The sequence below is a fragment of the Cnephaeus nilssonii genome (assembly GCF_951640355.1).
Source record: "Cnephaeus nilssonii genome assembly, chromosome: 6".
Lineage (NCBI taxonomy): Eukaryota > Metazoa > Chordata > Mammalia > Chiroptera > Vespertilionidae > Cnephaeus > Cnephaeus nilssonii.
This window is the reverse complement of record NC_137077.1, coordinates 60,662,031-60,684,701: the sequence shown is the minus strand read 5'-3', so window position 1 is coordinate 60,684,701 and position 22,671 is coordinate 60,662,031. Positions and strand designations below refer to the sequence as shown.

The window sequence follows — 22,671 nt, the reverse complement described above, 5'->3', positions numbered from 1 at the left end:
TAGCAACTTTTCCACATTAACTTAAACGTTATTATATCATAGAGGTACTAAAACATTTTATTTTAGAAAAAAATATAGCTACACCAGAGTACTAATTGATCAATATTTTAAATATAAACTTTCTTAGTTTCCAAAAATATTTTAATTCATGCAAAAAACGGTTCATGCTAACAGTCAACATGTTAAACTAATATTTTCAAGATTCTATAAGAATTCAAAACATAGCAAAACAAAATGTGAAATTTTCTTTAATTCTTGGGTGGTCTGCTGAAGAAAATGTAGCTGCATATAAACTATAAATTATTGTTAAATCAGCTATTTGGATACAAGATAAGTTAATTTATGAAAACTTGTTTTAGTTTATAGAAAGTCTACACATGACCATTTCAATGAGATGTCCAAGCATAAGGAAGTTGGAATTCTATTGAAAATGGAAAAAGGTTTTATATTCCACAAATAGTTTGAACATAAGATAAGCAGAAAAATTTGTGGTTTATAAATCCATATGTTCTTAACTGTTTATTCTTTACATACTTTTGTTTAGGTTGTCACAATGCACCTATGTGTTGTGTAGCCTTATATGCTGTGAAAGAATGTAAAACTAGTGCCATCTACTGGAAAAAGTGGATACTATTCAATCAATTAATTGCAAATTATTTTGTGAATTATGTGAGTTGAAATTTGTATGTCTTATTTTTTTTTTAATATTTTATTGATTTTTTACAGAGAAGAAGGGAGAAGGATAGAGAGTCAGAAAAATCGATGAGAGAGAAACATCGATCAGCTGTCTCCTGCCCACCTCCTACTGGGGATGTGCCCACAACCAAGGTACATGCCCTTGACCGGAATCGAACCTGGGACCCCTCAGTCCACAGGCCGACTTTCTATCCACTGAGCCAAACCGGTCAGGGCTGTATGTCTTATTTTTGACGAACTATTTGTCTTTTTTTTTTAATTTTTTTTTACTCTAAAGTTTCTTAAATGTAGTCAAATGAGTTTGGTAAGATGAACATGTGGGAATGGTGAAACTGCAGAACAGAGGGCATTAATCTAAACAAGTGGGAGAGAATTCCATTGGGGATATCAATAGAGAAATCAGAAATACTGTGTTCTGATAAATTTTTATATTGGTTTCGTGTGTATCTTTTAGAACACAGGTTTTGAACCCTTGGTCAAATAGCCCTCTCTTAAGAGTTCAGAATATCTAACAAAAAACATTGAAATTATATGAAAAATTGTGTGCAGGTATACATAACTTTATCAAGTAAACATGAAGATGTTTTATCTTTTCATGACCCAAAAAGGGTTTTTAAAATTTGAAATAGAAAGCCAATTATTCAATAGGTAAACAGCATACTGGTGACTTCAATTTTTTTTTAAAAAAAAAAAAGGTAAATGTAACATCAGATACCATCAATGAACAATTGCCAGCTTAAACTACAATAATAAGTACTTATTTATGGATTGTTTTGGTATCTATGTCTTTACATGCATTTCCTCTTTACAAATGGAGAATTTAGAGCACAACAAACAATATTAGTTTGTTCCAGATAGAAGTGCTCAAAAAAGCCAGAATTCTTAATTCTTATTATAAGTATAATATGCACTTATTCCCTTCCTCAAACAGTTTATTTACCACCAAAACTCAAACTGTTTGAGAGAAAAAGTAAAAGCAAGTCTAGATAATATACACTGAATCTGTGTTGCTACTTGCTTAGCTACAATGTGATTCATATCTAAGATATCCACCATAAGTGAGAAAAGATAAATTGTTTTTCACTCAAAAGACAAACAATCAGCTTTACTTTTAATTTTCCCATATAAAAGAGTCTCAAATAAATTTGTATCGGCGTTATAGCTGTCACTTCACCTCCATGCAGACTTTCCAAACATTTATTCATTCATTTAACAAATATTTAGTGCCGAAACCGGTTTGGCTCAGTGGATAGAGCGTCGGCCTTTGGACTCAAGGGTCCCAGGTTCGATTCCGGTCAAGGGCATGTACCTTGGTTGCGGGCACATCCCCGGTAGGGGGTGTGCAAGAGGCAGCTGATCGATGTTTCTCTCTCATCGATGTTTCTCTCTATCCCTCTCTCTTCCTCTCTGTAAAATATCAATAAAATATATTTTAAAAAATATATATTTAGTAAGTGCCAGGCACTGTGCTAAGCTCTGGAGCCACAAGTCCCTGATTCATAGAGACTTCTAGTTATACAGATTATATTCTACTCGAGGCCCAGGGCACAGATTCGTGCACTGGTGGGGTCCCTCAGCCTGGCCTGCGCCCTCTCGCAATCCAGGACCCCTCGGGGGATGTCGGACTGCGGGTTTCAGCCCGATCCTTGCAGGCCTGGCCTTCTGGCTGAGCGGTGCTCCTGCTGTGGGAGCACACTGACCACCAGGGGGCAGCTCCTGCATTGAGTATCTGCCCCCTGGTGGTCAGTGTGCATCATAGCGACTGGTCATTCGGTTACAATGGTCTCTTAGGCTTTTATATATATAGATATATAGGTTACTTACAAACACCATTTGCAAAATATTTCTCTTTAAGACTTCTAATTTCTACATTAGAACAAACTGCCACTAAAATCTAGTAAGAGTAACAACCACATATTATGTGTACAATGTTAGAGAAGAATATAATTTATCAATGTAATGAGTACTATTTAGACAAATACTCTCACTTGGCTTAAAACTAGCATGCTATCCAGTCTAAGCTACAATTAGATTTAATTTTTATCAAGCATTGAAACTATGCATAAAATTGTGCCTCTTAATCCCTCCTCAAATAACTGCCTCACTCTTGATCTGGAGGAAAGAATTCCAATGCTCAAACATGGAAGATATTCCTGTCCTCCCACCACTATCTATCAGACTGTTCTGTAAATTCCCAGCCATTGATCAGGGCTGTTTTAAGATTTGTTTAAAAGCTAAAGTAAAAACAAATGGGGGGAAAATCACAAAATTTCAGAGATGATGTAATTCGAATTTCTCATTTTAAAGATAAAGAGACTAAGATCTGGAAAGGTTTACTGATATATTCAAGGTCATGGGAAGTTAATTACAGAGCTGTGGTTAGAGTTTTCTGACTCCTATTCCAGTGCTCTTTTTAATATATAAAAGAAACTGTTAGTAAATTAAGAAGAAATTCCGAGAGAGAAAAATTACCTTTAATTACAAACATGAGCAAACCATAACTCAGATGCATTTAATAAGCTCTAAATTAAAATTATGCTTTACTTAAAAATAAGAAGTAAAGGAAGTCAAAGCTGAAAAATGATAGATCACTCTTCTGGGATATGGCCTTCATACAGGTCAATCCGGTTATAATCAACTTTAAGAGCCTGTTCCAATTATTTTTTAGTTCTGGAATTATTTCATATTGAATAATATCTGAAATTAGTAGGGTACTGGCTAGGGAGCAGAAATCTTTTTGATTTACAGAGACTTTTGTTGTAATGGGTTTTGACCAGGGAACAATAAATTAAAGCAAGACTTCAAACTTTCACCTTAATTTCCTATATCTCCAATTTTGACCTCTTCCTTCCCTACTTGTACAAAGTAATAAAGACTAGAATTCCCACTTGGATTACATTTTTATTTTTCCAAATTTAAATAGTTTATTACTGTTGAACTTAATTTCTTCAACATTTGTATATTTCTACAAGTAAAATTCTGTTTGAGAAATGGGTGATAAATAATTTGTTAATATTCATTATTATGCAAATAATGAAAGACTGGCTTTCATAACACTTTAAAAAGTGTGAATGTCTAAGGAATTATTGAATACTATTCTAGCCAATTCATTTATCAAGTTAAAATGGGTTTCCAAGCCAGAAAGACAGAGACTTTCTCTGGGCTTCCAAAGAAATGTGTTCTATACTGATAGGACTTGAATTCTGGCTCAGCAGGATATATAAGAAAAATAAAGAGATCAAGACATCATATTGAGATGGTTGTTTCTCAAACATATAGTTTATTTTATATTAAAATAAAAATAGTTAAGTGAAAGATGGGGCAAACTTAAATGTTTTTAAAAGTCTATTGTACTAGAAAATTACAATATATGTAGGTAGCTATATAGATACATGCATATGTCTATAGATATGTATAGTAAACTTAGTGAACATTTCTATATGGTGCTTGCTCTATGCCAGCCACTGTTCTAAGCAGTTTTCTCATTATAATCTATTCATTCTTGCAGCAACCTTTCAGGTGAGTACTATTTATCTTTTTTTTTTAATATGTTTTTATTGATTTCAGAGAGGAAGCGAGAGGGAGAGAGAGAGAGAGATAGAAACATCAATTATGAGAATCATTGATTGGCTGCCTCCTGCATGCCCCCTACTGGAATTGAGCATGCAACCCAGGCATGTGCCCTTGACTGGAATCAAACCCAGGACCCTTCAGTCCACAGGCCGACACTCTATCCACTAAGCCAAACCAGCTAGGGCCAGGTGAGTACTATTATTACTATTCCAATAATAATACAATGAGGAAGCCAAGGCAAACAGCTAGTTAAGTGGCAAAGCCAGATTTCAAATACAGACTGTGTGTGCCTAAGCACTGTATTATTATGGTTACTTCTTAAGAATTATCAGCTTTGTTGACTTTATCCTTGAATCATTTTGACATCAACATTTAAAAGGACACTTATATCTCAAAGAATTTCATTATGAAATACTTTAATGGCATGATTGTCATATCCCCAGGAATACCCCGTTAATTAATAAACTGTTTCTGTAAATACTCAGCCTCCGCTGTGTACAGCAAACTCATGTTACAAGAGTTACGCTGGTGCTCTCACATTTTGGGGTTTTTTCCCCAGTGGGAAACATGTATAAATTAAATACCTTTTAGACTCCAACTGTTATGAGTAATATATAGTTATGAAAAGTTCCACATGGCACAGGGACTACATTGATTAGTGTTCTCCCTCAAACACATACAATTCAACAGATAAACCTTGTCAGTTCTACAACCTGAATCTCTCCCTAATCCATCCTTCGTCTTTCCCAACCTACTGTAATGACCATTGTGAAGGCTCTCAGCACTTCCTGAGTCCCTCCAGCCTCAGACTCCCCCAATGTAATCCATGGTGGCAGTGCAGGGCCACAGCTGGGTCGGGGAGGCTAAGAGTTGAGAAGAGTGACTGGGGGCCCTGTGCACTGAGCTTCATTAGCCTCTCGTGTCACCACAAATAGACATAAAATCTATTTTTTTAAACAGATGTTTACTATTGTAATATAGCTTTAAGACAAATGCTCTATCTTCCCTTCTAATCAAGTTGCCATTCCTGCCTTCTTATAGAAACATCTGGAATCTGCACTGACCTTCCACCCTACTAAATCAGTAATCATAAAATGCAAATTAAGTCATGCCATTTCCCCTTCACCCCTTCCCTGAGATTTAAATTCCTTAAAACTTCATATAAGGCACTTCCTGGTTGGCTATCTTTTTTCCTCATCTCTTCTACTTGCCTCACCCACCTAAGCTAGCCTTAATAAATAACCTACATTTCTCTGAACATACCTGGCTTTTTCGGATGTTTTGCCCATGCTACTCCATATATTAGAAATGTCCTTCCTCCTCTTTGGACACTTGGCTGACTGCTGCTCACAGATTGAGATTCAGCTCAAACATGATATCCTCCATGAAGCCCTCCTTCAACTTCAGAGAACTTCTCTCCTTTCCACAGCAAAGAGCTAGGACCAGCCTTGTCTGGACTCCCCTAACTTCCCAGGTATAAATAGCTTTGGTCTATTCTTAGCACTATTTGGTTCAATGGTCCTCACACAGCTCCAGCTTCATTTTGTACTGGTTAAAGCAACCAGCTTGATCTTGTTTATCATGATACCCTCACTGCTTCACACAATGCTTGGCACTCACAATTAATATTCAACGGTGAATATTAATGAATTGGCATTCTCTATACAAATAGTAATCAAGATATGTATGTTAATAGAAAATATAAATAATAATGACAATATTCACAGACCTATCTGACCATTGTGATTTTTAAATAAATTAAAGTATTAAACTTATTTTATACAGGCATATAATGAAATTTTGGATTTTCATGCTGCCCTTGTTTAAGTGCATAAAATCACATTTTTTTAAAGTGTGGTGGTTCTAATTTAAAAACCAGTTGAAACATGCTATATTAGTTCTGTTGATTTGGTCATTTGTTCAGTAGAACATTTTTTCTTTTTAACTAACTAACTTTATTATACTAAAGTTCATTTTAATTTTTTTTTTTATTTCCTAAAGGAATGGCCACATGTGGAATAAAAAGTATTTCATTATCCTTTCACAAGATGAATGTCTTATTTTGTGTGATTTGGGGCAGTTTCTTATCAAGACTGCCAGCCTCTTATGAACAGCATTATGATTTTCAGATGTGTAGTGTGCATTAAAGAATAAGAAGATATCATGAAATATTAGTGACAATTATATAATGAGCTAGAAAACTGCACAATGTTTCCAAGGGTTGTAAGGATTGTGGAAATGAATGTTACTCAAAATAGAGTGGTGATTTATAACCAATTTCCGTCTTCAAATTAGGGCTTAGGTAAAAGAAAACGAAATTTAGCAAAGCATTATGGTGTATCATTTCCTGCAGCAGAAACACCCCCCTCCCGCCCAGTGCCCTCACTAGGTAGAGTACAAGAAGCAGTGACCTGAGGGAAGCCCACAGGCTCGGAGGGCCACTGGCTGGCTCTTTGTCACCAAATGCAGCAGGTTGAATGCAGACATCACTGTGATATCTTCACCAACAAAACGAGAGCCAAAGAACAGGGGCAAGAGCTGAGTAGGAGAAAAAAGAAAAAAATTAAAACATCACAAATGGTAAACACATCCATTGTACAATTGATGGTTACAGTTTTATCTGGAACTGAACACACATACACAGAGCTAATAAATTTCAAACGCCTACTTTTCAAATGGTGAGCTTACTTTCAACCCAGGATTATTTATATTTTATGAATAAAATATATACAAGAATAACAGTGTAATCTGTGAACACATTTTGCAAGCCGTTCAGAAAAGAGACGAACTTTAAAACAGTTGAAAGGAATTAGCATTTACTAAATTTGTACCATGTGACAGGAACTGTCTGGGGCCTAATAAACACATTGTATCATTTCATTCTTGCAGTAAACCTAGGAGGTAGGTTTTATCCCCCAATAAATATGTGAGGAAACCGAGGCTCAGAGGTCCAAGGGCACAAAGCAAATAACCAGTGAAAAGGATTAGAAAACCCTGTAACATCTACTGCAAAGCCATGTTCTTTCCTTACACCACACTGCTTTCTTCCAGCAATATTTGCAAATCGCCCTCCCTGGAGAAGACTATAAAATATTGTAAGATTAAGAGATTTCTTTTATTAGAGTTTCATTTTTTATTAATAGAGAGCCAAATAACCTAGGGACCACTCAGAGACTTCACTTTAGAAACAGTGTTAAGTTTGAACAAAACATAACGAAGATGAATTTTTCATTTGATTTTATAGTTTATAATTTCTACGTTACTTCTGTGAATAATATTCACAAACTAGTCTTAAAAATGGCAAAGATATTTTTTAAAGTTTTTAGAAATGAGTCTTGTGGAAGAATCTCAAAAATGTGTGAGTAATGAACTTTAGAGAAAAGTGCAGTCGGTATTTAAAGTTTTGTACAATCTTTCTGTTGGTAAAGATTAACTTCAAGTGCAGATGGAAAATAATAGATTAATATTAACTTCTAATATTTTCTTTAAAATTGGCATTATAAGTGACCTTAACCACTACATGTTCAAAAATGGATATAAAATTAATGTGTAGTTCATTTCCTGACCCTCAGCCCTCCAAAATAAAAGTCTGCTCCTGGTCTCTTCTGACCTCCTTGAAGAACAAACACATAATAAACAGTAATATATTTAACCAAATCACTCTGGAGTATATCTGACAGAAATCTGCTTGTATTAACATGCCTGAACTCTGACTTCTCCAAACTAAACTCACTACAAAACTAAAACATTTTTTGTGTGACTAACTGGAGACAAAAGGGAGGAAGAGGGAAGGTAAGTATCATAATGCACAGCCTGAAAGAACCATTAAACGTAAATAAACATGCCATTTCCACGAGTGATTGCAGAGCAGGGAAAAGAGAGCATTCCTTTGGAGCAGACTACTGACTAATAAAAGATCAAAGGTCTATACCTCACAACACTATAAATAAAAATGTATTTTTTCCTTGTGACCTTCTCTGTGAGGAATAAAGTGTGCACAGTAAATGTAATTACTTAGCAAAGCCACGGCCTCACTGTGCTCCCGCAGCTGATCATAAAACGTCTTCCTATTCTGCTTCATCAACTGCTGTACCAGGCAGCCTGTGCGCCTACCGATGACTGCGGCCATCTGGCTTGTGTCAAAGCCAGCGCACAGGAAGAAAGGGAGTGATGTCACTCTGCAGGTCAGGCAAAGAACAAAGATGCATTCTACAATTAAAAGCTGAGGGCCTCCTATACCCGGGGCCCTCGAGCATGATATGACTGCGTGATTTAATGTTCCCACTCTGTTGCATTTATTTTTACCCAAATAGCCAGGGCTCCATCTAGTGGCAAATTAGTTTTGCCCAGTTTTCTTTAAAAGCAAACCCAGAAAGTGCTACATTAGCGCCAATAAAGTAGAGCAACAGAAATGATTGATAACTTTTACAAAGTGTAGTAGTTTTACACTGAAGACTACAAAAAAGAGTGATTTTTCTCAATGTTCTGCATTTTCAAATCGTACAAAGTATGTATTTCATAGGATAGGATTTGATATAACCCTAATTATTTTAATGTTTTAACCCTAATTATAGCGAAAAAACAGCTAATTTTGCAAAATGCATGCAAAGTGACATTATTTAAACACTATTCCAAAAATATGTAGCTGAGATGTAAAGTGAAAAACTGTTCTAAAGAATGGATGCTTGTGTCTGTATGCCTTGGTGAAATCAAACTCATAATCTTCCAAAGAACCAAAGAATCATAATTAAAATGGCTCTAACATGTGACACCAAGAGTAACTTATCTCTACAACAGAAAAAGAAATCTTCTTATGCTGTAATGATTTAGCAAAATTAATTTTTCACTAATGTTTTGCACTTATGTTTACAGTAAATAAAACAAAACACTTCGGCAAACCTATCTAAAATACAGAATGCATTTACATGAAAGATGGGTTATCATAATGGATGTGTGTGAGCTATGGGGTCAGATGGCCTCGATTTGAATCCTGGTCCTGCCCCTTACTAGTTAGGGCCTAACTAGCTGTATTACCTTGGGCAAGTCACTTACCACCTCAATGATTCAAATGTGACAGTTTCCTCAACTCTAAAATTAGTTAATTGGTAAAAAGGACTTGTAACAACTCTTGGTACATAGTATAAGCTCAGCAAATGTTAGCTATTATTATTAAGTGTATAAGTATTGGCTATATTTTTAAATTACAGAATTAAAATTTTCTAATAGCCCATTTATACCCAATCATATTTAGAATTAGCAGGCCATTCTCCAAAGACAGAATCCTATTTAGGCCAGAAAGCTAACTACTCTTTGATGGATTTCCACAATGAATTATCCTAATAAGAAAAGTTTGGATAGAGATATCCTAAAAATAACAGTTGATGAAACCCGTAGCATGTGGCAGGTACTATTCTAAGCACTTCACAGGATTATCTCTTTTAATCCTCATGGCCTTATGAGATACCTATTATCATTTTTCCCATTTTTAGATGAAGAAACAGAGATACAGGGAGGTTAAGTAATTTGCCTAAAATATTACAGCTAAGCTAATAAAGAGCAGGTCCCTTAGATAATTGGACTGAATGTTTAATAGATTTGAACCCAGACCAGCTAGCTTGAGGGCTAGTGCTCTTGACCACTACACAACTGCTGATTAAAAGCCTGAAGTAGTACCAACCCACTCTAGACAATCTGATTCTATGTGTACTTATTAGATTATGTGGCTGATAATAAACCTTAAGGATTCAATTAATTCAAGAAGATTATTTGAAGAATCTCTCCCTTGGCACTAAGTAGGGAATTAATTAAAAAGTTTGAGACATACTCAGATTTCTAGATTTGATCTTTCTGTTTCCATGAGATGCAGCTTCCCTTTCTCTTTCACCTTTAAATTTTTTCTCCAAACTCCTTGGATACACCTGTGATATATTCTAAAGACTCCACTTGAATATACCAAAGCTCCAATATGTTGATGATACGGTACTTTTGAGGGCCAAGCTAACAGTCACCCCCCAAAAAATAAAATTAAAGTTTCAATTTGTTAGCTTTCTTCCCACTGCACTCCCTGAGCTGCCTGGGTGAGGTCCCTAGCCAGACACAATTCTCGTCCTAAAAGAAGCAAAAGAAGCTCATGCTTCTGAGTGGTGACAATATTTGGCGAAAGAATGAGCATTAAACACCCTCTAGAAATCAGCACTAAGCAAGGGCCACCAAGAACATCTCTAATTCTCAAGTTTATCCTCAACTTCCTCACTTTTGTATTGCCTTTGACTCAAATACTTGAATAGATGAAAAACATTTATAGATAATCAACATGTTTTTGTCAGACACATAACTTATGCATCTTTCTCATTTCCCAGAATATCTAGCACATCATTCTGAAAATATCTGGTGTTAAAAAATACTGGTTGAACAATTCTAATGAGCAATATCACACTATGTGTTAAGAATAGAATCAGATTACACAATTGTCTATAATTCTCTGCTGAAAAATTTTTCACGATTCCCCATTGCATATTGCAGGGTCTCCCAAACCATATTATGAGATACAGGAAATACCCTTTCAAGCAAGTTAAGTAGTCAAACAACTGTGGAAATGCTACCCAGTATAAAGGGTCTGAGAGGCTTTGCAGTGAATACACCTGCTTTGTCTCAGTTGGTGCCTCTCACATAGTTTTGACCATAGAAAACCCCTTTTTTTTCTATCACCATCCCGCAGAACACATTCTGGTAAATCCTTTGGATAAAGTCCAAATTCCAAAACAAAGCATCTAAAGTTCTAAATATTCAACCTTTCTCTTGCCATAACCGCATCCCACTCCACACCATGCTAGTCCCATACCAATATACTAGTACTCGTAATTTCACCCAAATAGGTCCACTGTTTCCTACTTCCACCTCCATGTCTTTCTTCATCCCACATCCTCACTCTTCCTGTCACCACTCCCACCTCCCACCTCTCCAATATGGTCCCCACTGAGGCACCAGGCATGCTGTTATATCTCCTATAACACCTTTCAGAGCACTGATTTGCTTATATCTCTGCCTCTCTTTCCTAGATTATAAATGTCTTAAGTGCAGGGACGGTGTCTTTTTCATCTCAGTGCCTGGCACCATTCATTGAGTGAAAAAAGATGACTATGTAAATGACTGAGTCTATGGAATTGATGGTTTAGGACAGTGGTCGGCAAACTCATTAGTCAACAGAGCCAAATATCAACAGTACAACGATTGAAATTTCTTTTGAGAGCCAAATTTTTTAAACTTAAACTTCTTCTAACGCCACTTCTTCAAAATAGACTCGCCCAGGCCGTGGTATTTTGTGGAAGAGCCACACTCAAGGGGCCAAAGAGCCACATGTGGCTCTCAAGCCGCAGTTTGCTGACCACGGGTTTAGGATCATAATTTCCCACCCTGTTCTCGCTGCCATCTCAACTGTTAATGGTTCTGAAAAGTAATAATTAGAATTAAAACCAGCTGGTTCCTTCATAGGAATCAGCAGTTCCTATGAAGGTGGGAGTTTGAAAATGCATTCTGACTTGAGACCCCAAGATAATTTAAATGTCCTATTTTGATCAAAATTTTTTACTTCTTCTCCATCTTTTCTCCCCCCACCCTCCCTACCCCCACTTCCCAGAAATCTGACATCCAAAAATTTGCTTAAAATTAGTTTGTTAGTTTTTGGTTTGGGTTTATTTTTATTCACTTTTACTTTTTTCCTTGCAATTGAATGATAAAATGCCAAAGAAAGATGGTATAAACAAGGAATCCAAAAAATTCACAAACTTGATAATTAGCTCCAGAATAAACGAGCTGACTGCTAGTAGATTTAAAGGGTCAAACCTAAAGGTCAAATCCCTTTCCAATAAATGACAAAGGAATGTCTACATCAGTGGTTTTTCACAGCTAGTAAAATGTCCCCCCCAAAACTACAGGGGTCAAAAGAGAGTTGACATATAAGTTCTTTGGTTATATGCAAAAACCATGGACACAGATAATAAAGCAGTGAAGGCCTGGGAAAGGGGAGAGGGGAATGGGAAGGAGGGGGTTAACAGGGGTAAAAGGGTGTCATCCGTGATATTTTCAACAATACAGATAAATTTTTTTAAAAAGAGTTGATAAATTTGAATTTTGTCAAGTAAAGACAAAATAAATACAAAAAGCCCCAAACTCTAATTTCACCATGATAGATAAAGAGCATTCTTTTGAATAGAATATATTTAGTTTTATGGGGGAAATTTTTCATTGTTGCTATTTTTCTCATTTCATTATTAAAGAAGAAACTTCATCGTGGTGGGCCAGCATTTGGGAACCACTATTCTAATTGTCTACTATAAAGTTCCATAAAAACATTTTTGTTCTTATCAGCACAGTGCCTGGTACCAGTTACGCTCAACTAATGTTTGTTGAATGAACTGGTCACTCATTTACTTGTTGAAATCAATAGGCCATTAGGTAGAATTGGGCATCCTGTTTGTTAAGCAGAGATCTTTTTGTATTTGTTACAAGAAACACCAGGACCCTGGCTATTCAGAATCCTCAGCCAATTCTCCAAACCATTTTGAGATAACAGCTCCATATTTTTAGATTAGTGTGTAGGTAAGTAATGTTGCTTTACATGCATTTTGCAGAAATAGCTGCTTTTTCACTATAATTAGTGAAAAAATACTATTTCTTCCTTAAGTAACATCCCCTATTGGTTATTTGTTAACAGTCCCCACAAAACTTGATAGAACTGAAACTCTATGTCTCTCAGAAGATATTTTATACTAGAGGCCCGGTATACGAGATTCGTGCACTGGGGTGGGAGGGGTACTCAGCCCGGCCTGTGCCCTCTTGCAGTCCGGGACCCCTCGGGGGATGTCCACCTGCTGGCTTAGGGGGATCAGGCCTAAGCCAGCAGTCAGACATCCCTCTCCCAGTCCAGGACCCCTCGCTCCTTACCGCCCGCCTGCAGTGGAGTCAGGAGAGGCTCCTGCCACCTTCGCTGCGCTTGCCAGCCGTGAGCCCGGCTTCTGGCTGAGCGGCGCTCCCCCTGTGGGAGCACACTGACCACCAGGGGGCAGCTTCTACACTGAGCATCTGCCTCCTGGTGGTCAGTGCACGTCATAGTGAGCGGTCATTCCGCCATTCAGTCATTTGCATATTATGCTTTTATTATATAGGATGGTTGATTTTCCTTATTGAAAACATTCTTCACCTGACTTTTCTATGATACTAAAAGCTATCACTTTCTTCCTCCTTTTCCAAAAATTGCTTCTCTATCTCTTGTGATACTTCCTTCTGATTTTCAAATTGTGATTATGCTCCAGAGCTACCCCTTAGGTATCCTCTGAACTTCTCACTACTTAATCTCTTTCTTGCAGATCTCACCTATTCTTACAACTTCAACTACCATTTCTTGACAGATAACTATAAAGATCTAACTCTATGCCGGGCAGTTGTGGCTCAGTGGTTAAGTATTGACCTAGGCACCAAGCGGTTGCAAGTTCGATTCCAGGTCAGGGCACATCCCCAGTAGGGGGCATGCAAGAGACAGCCAGTTGATGTTGCTATCTCTTTCTCCCTTTCCCTTTCTCTCTCTCTCTCAAATCAATAAAAATATATATTGGCTAACTGGCATAGCTCAGTGGTTGAGCGTCAACCTATGAACTGGGAGGTCATGGTTCAATTCCAGGTTGGGGGACATGCCTGGGTTGTGGGCTCGATCCCCAGTGTGGGTGTGCAGGAGGCAGTCGATCAGTGATTCTCTCTCATCATTGATGTTTCTATCTTTCTCTCCCTTTCCCTTCCTCTCTGAAATCAATAAAAATATATTTAGAAAATATATATATATATATATTAAAAAAATAAAAGATCTAACTCTAACATTGAAATAAGCTCTAATGCTGTATCTTCTAATATCTACTGGGAATAATATCGACTTATGGGAACAACCAAGATGGCAGCTTAGGTAAACACCTGTACTTGCTGCCTCTCACAACCACATCAAAACTCCAACTACAAGACAAAATAAATATCATCCAGAACCACGGAAAAGCTGGTTGAGTGGAAGTTCTACAACTATAAGGAAAGAAAAAAGCGCACTGAGACTGGTAGGAGGTGCAGTGGTGCAAAGTGCGGAGGTACAGAGGAGCATGCGAAACGAGCTGGCAAATGGGTGCACTGTGTTTTTTTCAATCAGGAGGGAGCTCCGAGCTCCCAATTGCTCTGAACTCCAGTTCTGGGCAAGACTCTGGGGACCCAGACTCATATGGGAAGAAACTGGACTGTCTGGCATCGGGACGGAACGTGAGGATGGCTTTCTCTCAGAGGTGCTTGCAGCTATCATTGTTCTTGCACAGGACTGCAGGACACAGAGACCCGGGGACCTCTCTGGGGCAGGGCTGACTGGCAGCCATTGCTGTTTACTCTGCCCTGGTGATTCCCTGAGACATTGCCCCACCCAATTTACAACCCCACCCAAGGGTTGTGCGCAGAGGCTTTTGCATATGAATGGCCTGTCCTGTCTCCTAAAACCTGTCAAACTGCACCTGGGTCAGAGAGCCCCAGAGCTTCCAAAAGAAGGCATAAGGCCCTGCAGCAGCACCATGCATTGTTTCACAGCTGGGCCTCATCTGGGCACTTCCAAACCCCAAACTAAGAGGAGGAATCTGCAGATCTCTCTGTAGCTCCTGCTGGGTGGCCTTAGGCAGTGGATAACTTTGCACCTCCTTGGAGATCCAAGAGCCAGTGTACCCAGTGGTCAGAGTGAGACCATACCAGATTACAACTCTTCACATCCATAAGCGACACACTCAAGGGGGCAGACTCAGTGAGCACCAAAGCCCCACTGAAGCAAGTCCTGCCCCATAAGGGTGTCTCCAGCACAGTAGTTCTCCCATTGTAGACATAACTGGTCCTCACAGCCAATTGGCCTGGAGGTCAATTCCTCCCAGTGATACCAACAGCAATCAAGGCTTAACTACAACAAGACTGTGCACACAGCCCACAAAGGGCTGCACCAAGAGTGTACACCTCAGGTAATTGGGGAGGCTGAGCCACTTGGCCCTATAGGACACCTAGCACACAAGGCCACTCTAACAACACATGGAAGCAGCCAAAATGCGGAGACAAAGAAACAGGTCACAAATGAAAGAAATGGAAGAAAGCAAACTACTGGATATAGAGTTCAAAACCACGGTTATAAGGTTACTCAAGAATCTTCTAGAAACCTCCGAGAAATTTAGTGAGACCCTCAAGGATATGAAAAAGGGCCAATCAGAAATTAAGCATTCACTGACTGAAATAAAGAATAATATACAGAGATCCAACAGCAGACTAGAGGATCCCAAGAATCAAGTCAAAGATTTGAAATATGAAGAAGCAAAAAACACCCAACCAGAAAAGCAAAAAGAAAAAATAATCCAAAACTTTGAAAATAGTGCAAGGAGCCTCTGGGACAACTTCAAGTGTACCAACATCCAAATTATGGGGGTGTCAGAAGAAGAGAGAGAACAAGATATTGAAAACCTATTTGAAGAAATAATGACAGAAAACTTCCCCTACCTGGTGAAAGAAATAGACTTACAAGTCCAAGAAGTGCAGAGAACCCCAAACAAAAGGAATCCAAAAAGGACCACACCAAGACACATCATAATTAAAATGCCAAGGACAAAAGACAAAGAGAATATTAAAAGCAACAAGAGAAAAACAGTTAGTTACCTACAAGGGAGTACCCATATGATTGTCAGCTGATTTCTCAACAGAAACGATGCAGGCCAGAAGGGAGTGGCAAGAAATAATCAAAGTGATGAATAGCAAGAACCTGCAACCAAGATTACTCTACCCAGCAAAGCTATCATTTAGAATTGAAGGTCAGATAAAGAACTTCACAGATAAGAAAAAGCTAAAGGAGTTCACCACCACCAAACCAGTATTATATGAAATGCTGAAGGGTATTCTTTAAGAGGAAGAAGAAGAAAAAGGTAAAGATAAAAATTATGATCAACAAAGTGACAACAAATACATATCTATCAACAAGTGAATCTAAAAATCAAGTGAATAAAAAATCAGATGAACAGAATAAACTGGTGAATATAATACAATCAGGGGCATAGAAATGGAGTGGACTGAAAATTCTTGGGGGGTAGGGGTTTAGGGGGTGCTGGAAGAGATTGGACAAAAATCTTACACCTATGGATGAGAACAGTGGGGGCGGGGGGTAAGGGCATGGGGTGCAGTGGGAACCAGGTGGAGGGGAGCTATAGGGGGGGGAAGGAACAACTGTAATAATCTGAACAATAAAGATTAAAAACTATATTGTGACTTGCATTTGCACACTTATGTTCTAATGTACAAGGCACTTAATATTGTTATTCAAATATTTTCCAAGTGTACATCTTACTATGATACTGCTAATGATAGTCTGCCGGAAACAAATCAGTTTCACTAAAAGAGAGATGTTGACAGGAAGCCAGGAAGGCTGGTCAACAACCTTAATTGCTCTAACCACTCACCCTTTAGTTGAGACATTGTTAGCTGAAGCAGCCTCCACCTCTGTTTGTCCTATGTAAATTTCTGTTATTTCCTGCCTAAGGGCTATGTGTAAATTTCTGTTATTTCCTGCCTAAGGTGTTTTCCCCAAAGCCTCAATAAAAGGGATAGCAGGGCCAGAGCAGTCAGTAGTTCTCCCACTAGAGTGGGACTACCGCCTGGCCCCCCATATCGCCAAATTAAATTTCTCCAAGTCTCTTTTCATTTGTGTGCGACCCTTTTCCAGAACTCGAACTCTGAACCGGAACCCTGAACCACGCAGGATGTGGAAAGGGGATCCCACAATAGTCAATTTTGAGCACCTGCACTAGGTGACTGTGTATGTGTGCATATAATATTATTTAATCCTCACATCAGCCCTGAGCTAGGCATTCCTATATATAGTAGTCTTAGTACTATTTTCCCAATATTTCTGGCTCTCCATTTTCCAGGCACATGGCAAGAATGTATCTCCTGGCCAACCCCCTGTGGTTGAGTGAGACCATGTCACTAGTTCTGAGCACTAAGTTGTGAACAGAAATGATAATGGGTGTCACTTCTGAGCCAGAGTACGTCAGTTGTTGATGTGAGACTCTCCAGATCTTCCTTTCCCGCTCCAACAGTGACCAGCAATGTTCTATAATTAGATGGTGGCTGCTCCATTAACCATGACCCTGGAGCAAGGAGACATCAAGCAGAGTTCCCATCTAACAGATGATGAACATGCATTGCAAGCAAGAAATAAATTTTCAGTGTTTTAAGCCATTGGGATTTGGGGATTGTGTGTTCCAGCAGAAACTAAGGTTCATAAAATAGCTTGTTTGAGGTCATGTGAGGTTAGTAGATGACAGAGCTGGATTTGAACTAAAGTCTATTTTAATGTCTTCTACTTCATTATAAATTCCTCAAGCGCAGGAATTCGTGTCCCACATTGCTGTCCTTGTTTGGGAAAAACAACGGGGTCTGAAATGATGAGAACTCCTTTGCCAAAGACAATGAGACCACCTTGAAGAGCCCAGAGTCTCTCATTAGTCATCCCTTCTATTCCTAAATATTTCATTACCTTGGCCTGAAGATATTGCTCTCCTCTCATATTGAGACATCAAGGGCTAGGAGAGAATTACTTTGCCTTACATCAACTGGCACTTACAAACTGGTTCAAGCCCTTCAAGAACTAAGATTTCATTCATCTGTAAAACTGACTGAGTAGTTCCTGGTCACAATAAAATGACTGAATACAAAGATCTCATTTCCTGAAGTGACTGAAAGCTCCCTGGAAACTAACCACATTCACTGCATCTTCTCTTATTGATCTAATAAGTCAGTGCGCAGATGCAGACCTTAGAAATAAATGCCTTGCTTTTAATCAATCTATAAATATTATTTTAAAAACTATTCATTTGTCATTATGCTAGAAAAATGTGTATCCTTTCCAGTGGCCCAGAGATCATGACCCTGGACCTAAGTAGATGGAACCGAGTAATAGTTCACTTTTTTGATCTATAAGTAAACAGTGTGTGTGTGTGTGTGTGTGTGTGTGTGTGTGTGTAAACTTTTAGAAAAAAAACTTGACTGTGGTCTCAGAACAGAATGTAAACATTAGTAATTTCATAATTTAAAACAAAAATGTATATAGCTAATAAAATATAAAGAAGGCCAAAAAGAAAGGCAGAAGAAATGGTAAAAGTATGAGAACCCTCATCGTATAAAGAGATACTAACTAGATTAGAAAATTCTAGTTGACCTTTAGAATCCATTCTTCCTTGTCTTAGTAATAGAAACTTCTGAAATTTTAGCTGAAAATACAGCTACATTTCTCAGCCTCCCTTGCTGTGTTGTGAACATTATACTCAGTTTTAGCCAATGGAATATAAGTCAATACAATGTGTGATCTTTCAGGTCACCTCCTTTAAAGAGAGTCACTTGCTTTAGTCTTCTTCCCCTGGGAAATGGCAGTACACCTGGACCATGAGATGAAAGCTACTTGATGAGGAAGGCAGATTTAACAGGTCATGAGGCAAAGCTATCCAACCTTGGGCTATCAACTACCTTTGGTTATTATGGGGGAGACAAATAAACTTCCACTTATGTAAGTCACTCTACTTAAAATCTTTTTTTGTCACAACAGCTTGGCATGTAGCCTATCAAAAGTTGAAGAACAAATACTATATTATTTAATGTTAGAAAAATAAACATGGCGCCGAAACCGGTTTGGCTCAGTGGATAGAGCGTCGGTCTGTGGACTGAAAGGTCCCAGGTTCGATTCCGGTCAAGGGCATGTACATTGGTTGCGGGCACATCCCCGGTAGGGGGTGTGCAAGAGGCAGCTGGTCGATGTTTCTCTCTCATCGATGTTTCTAGCTCTCTGTCCCTCTCCTTTCCTCTCTGTAAAAAATCAATAAAATATATTTAAAAAAATAAAAATAAAAATAAAAATGGCAATTAAAAAACAACAGAACAGAGAAGAGAGAGCAGACAAATCTTTATTTTCCATAACTGGATGTTACCTGAAATTGATGAGCTAAAAAGTAGTGCTATACCTATATGGACTAAAATTAGGGAACTACCAGAAGAATGATTTTTAAAACATTATTTCAGAGGAGTGAGACAGAGATGGGGAAGAGTGGAATTGGACACTGCTGCTTTTCTTCTTAGGTTCCCCTGTATCAAGAATCTTGTGCAGGTTTATTATTAAAATTAAGCTTATGGCCTTGGATGGTGTGACTCCATTGGTTGGGCATGCACCAAAAGGTTGCTGGTTCAATCCCTGGTCAAGGCACATGCCTGGGTTGCGAGCTTGATCCCTGGTGTGCAGGAGGCAGCTGATTGATGTTCTGCTTTCAAATCGTTCTTTCTCTTTCCTTCTCCCTCCTCTCTCTCTAGCACTCAATATTTTTTTAAAAATAGAGCTTTATACATGCAAAAAAGATTCAGTGCCGCAACAGACTGTTTCATCTAAATAAACACTAATGCAGGCTGACTAAATTCTATGCTTTGAACTATAAACTACAGTATCTATAGCACTAAAATACTACTTTTAATGAGTTTAATATAAGCCCTAAAAATATGTATCCTTATATAATGTTTTAAATATTTTAAATTAGAACTTTGTGGATCCCTGGCAGGGAAGCTCAGTTGGTTAGAGCACTGTCCAATATGCCAAGGTTGCATGTTCGATTTCTGGTTAGGGCACATACAAGAATCAACCAATGAATGTATAAATAAGTGGAACAACAAATCGATGTTTCTCTCTCTCTCTCTCTACCTAAAATCAGTAATAAAATTTTTAGCCCTAGCCAGTTTGGCTCAGTGGACAGAGCATTGGCCTGCAGACTGAAGGTCCCGGGTTCATTTCCAGTCAAGGGCACGTACCTCAGTTGCTGGTTCCCAGGCCTCGGGATGCATGCAGGAGGCAACCAATAGATGTGTCATCGATGTTTCTCTCTCTCTCTCTCCCTCTCCCTCCCACTCTCTCTAAAAATCAACGGAAAGATATCCTCGGGTGAGGATTAAGAAAAATAAAAATAAATAAATAAATGATAATAATAATAAATTTTTTTAAAAAGAACTTTGCCACCATTCTAGGAATAGAAAAATTTTAGCACTGAAATAGCAAATAAATGTTTGCTCTTGTATCGTAATTTTAGCATCCTTCCCCTCCAAGTTCAGTACTTTGTTACACAAGTAAGAAAGTTATGAAATAAAATTCTCATGATGGTATGCACTGTGTCTTGTACATGATACAACAGATAAAGGAGATGTTTTATGAAAACGGACTCCTTCTAATCTACTGAAAGGTAAATCTTAACGGCCTCTCTCAGCTAACCTTTGATACCATGTTGAACTTAGGAGGGTAAGCCCTGAATAAGATCATAATGTGAAAGAAATAAACTATTTGCAAAATACTCTTTTGACTTTGTCCTACAGTGGTGTTCTCTGCTAATTTTAGGTGATTAAATAGTGATTTAAAAAGAAATGATGGGAGTATTTGGATATGATAAAGAGTTTGAAGTATTCTACGTGTACCTCAAACTCTTTATCATATCCAAATACTCCCATCCACCCAGCCACTAAACCTCAAACCTGGGAGTCCCCTTTAATCATTTTCTATTTTAACCACTCATACCCAATCAACACTAAGTGCTGTCCATTTTATTTCCAAGATATTTTTCTAACATATCCTTTTCCTCACTCATCTAGAATACAGTGCTGGGCTCTTACTGGTTTTCCTGCCTGCCCTGACTCCCCTCTTGCCACCCTCCCCACGGCTGCAGGAGCGCTGTGGACCAGCTCTACCACCTCAGAGCCCTGCTTCCTGCGCTCCCACTGTGCACTAGCAGCTACGAGAGAAAATGCAGCCTGTCTATTTTGGCAGCAAGACCTATCAGGTTTGCTTCTCTTTTTTTAATTTAATCTTTATTGTTCAGATTATTACAATTGTTCCTCTTTTTTCCCCCCATAGCTCCCCTCCACCAGGTTCCTACCCCACAGGTTTGCTTCTTTTCCTACTTGTATAACATCAGTCCCCAACACTCCCTGGTATGCTCCATGAACTCTTGTTCTTTCTCTCAAGTACTTCACACAGTGCCTGACCCTTAGTAGGCACTCAGTAAGTACTTGTTGACTAAATAAATATTCTCTTCTGGTAACAGTCAACTACCTATCATTTCCAACACACCTTTTTTACCTTCACCATACCTCACCATATATTCCATATTTATAAACTCTTCCATCTTAACCTTCAAGACCCAGTTTAAATGTCATCTCCTGTGGAAAACTTCTATACAGCTATTCCCCTCACCTTTCCCCATGTCCCTTCCATTAGAAAATGAGTCAGTTCTTCCTCTATACTACTTCCTGCTTTGGTACTTCTCTTTCAATGTCCATTATTACATGCTGGGGTTTTAGGTTTATACATGCCTCTTATAAACTCCTTGAGAGTAGTCAGTGACATTCACCTCTTACAGAGGTGAATCAACAAATGTTTTCACAGGACTGAACTCAAATGTCACTCCCTCTCTGTCCCCCATCTCTGTGCTTAAAGTCCACACCCTAGGACTAGAGTCCTATAATGTATCTAGGCATGTGCTATACAGGAAAGAGTCAGACCTGGGTTCAAATTCTGACTCCAGCTGATAAATCTTGAGCTAATTAGTTACTTTCTCTGATTATCAGTTTCCTTATCTGCATAATATAGTTCATTACACTTCATTAAGTTTTGGAAGGATTAAATGAGATAATATTTTTGAAAGTAACTAGTAGACTGTTCAGTGAATTTTACTTCCCTTACTGAGAAGGAAAAGCAAGAGGAAGTCTGAGATATCATGTAGAGGTAGAGGTAGAGAATGAGAGAGAGGGGGACTATATGTGTGTGTGAATATGTTGGAGGGTTTAGTTTAGTTTCGTTTTGAAAAGGGTAATAATGAGGTGATTGTCAAACACAGCGATTTTCAACCAGTGTGCCGTGGCAGGCACACTGATGTGCAACAAGAATTTTTAAAACATGCAGTACCTGACATGCAATTTAGTCAAGGGCACTGACCTCTTTTCCCTTAGATTGTCAAATAAAAACATTACAAGAGCCAACACAACAGTAGCCATCAGTGTGAATGTATTTTTGTCAGATCAGCAAAAAAATGTAGTTTTCTTTTTTGGTCGCAGAATTTTAGTAAGTAGTTTATGTGTGCAATGGAATAAAAAAAGGTTGAAAATCACAGTCTAACAAATAAAACTAAGATCAATTTAAGATTAACTTTTCTATTTCAGCAATGATATTTTAGTGACTATAAAAAAATCATTATCTTTGACCAAAATAAGAAAAATTTCAAGTTTTGCAACTAACTGTTTCAGTTAATCATAGAGAGTTAGCGAACCTTATGTATGAATGAA

The 22,671-nt window shown here is 38.2% G+C and overlaps 1 protein-coding gene across 1 annotated transcript in view; it reads right to left on the bottom strand.

The window, feature by feature from the left end:
• MSRB3 (methionine sulfoxide reductase B3) overlaps positions 1-22,671 on the bottom strand; it is a 180,580-nt gene that overhangs the window by 139,517 nt on the left and 18,392 nt on the right. The window contains 1 exon segment of the mRNA XM_079775189.1: positions 6,681-6,807. Coding sequence (XP_079631315.1) covers positions 6,681-6,807 — 127 coding nt within the window.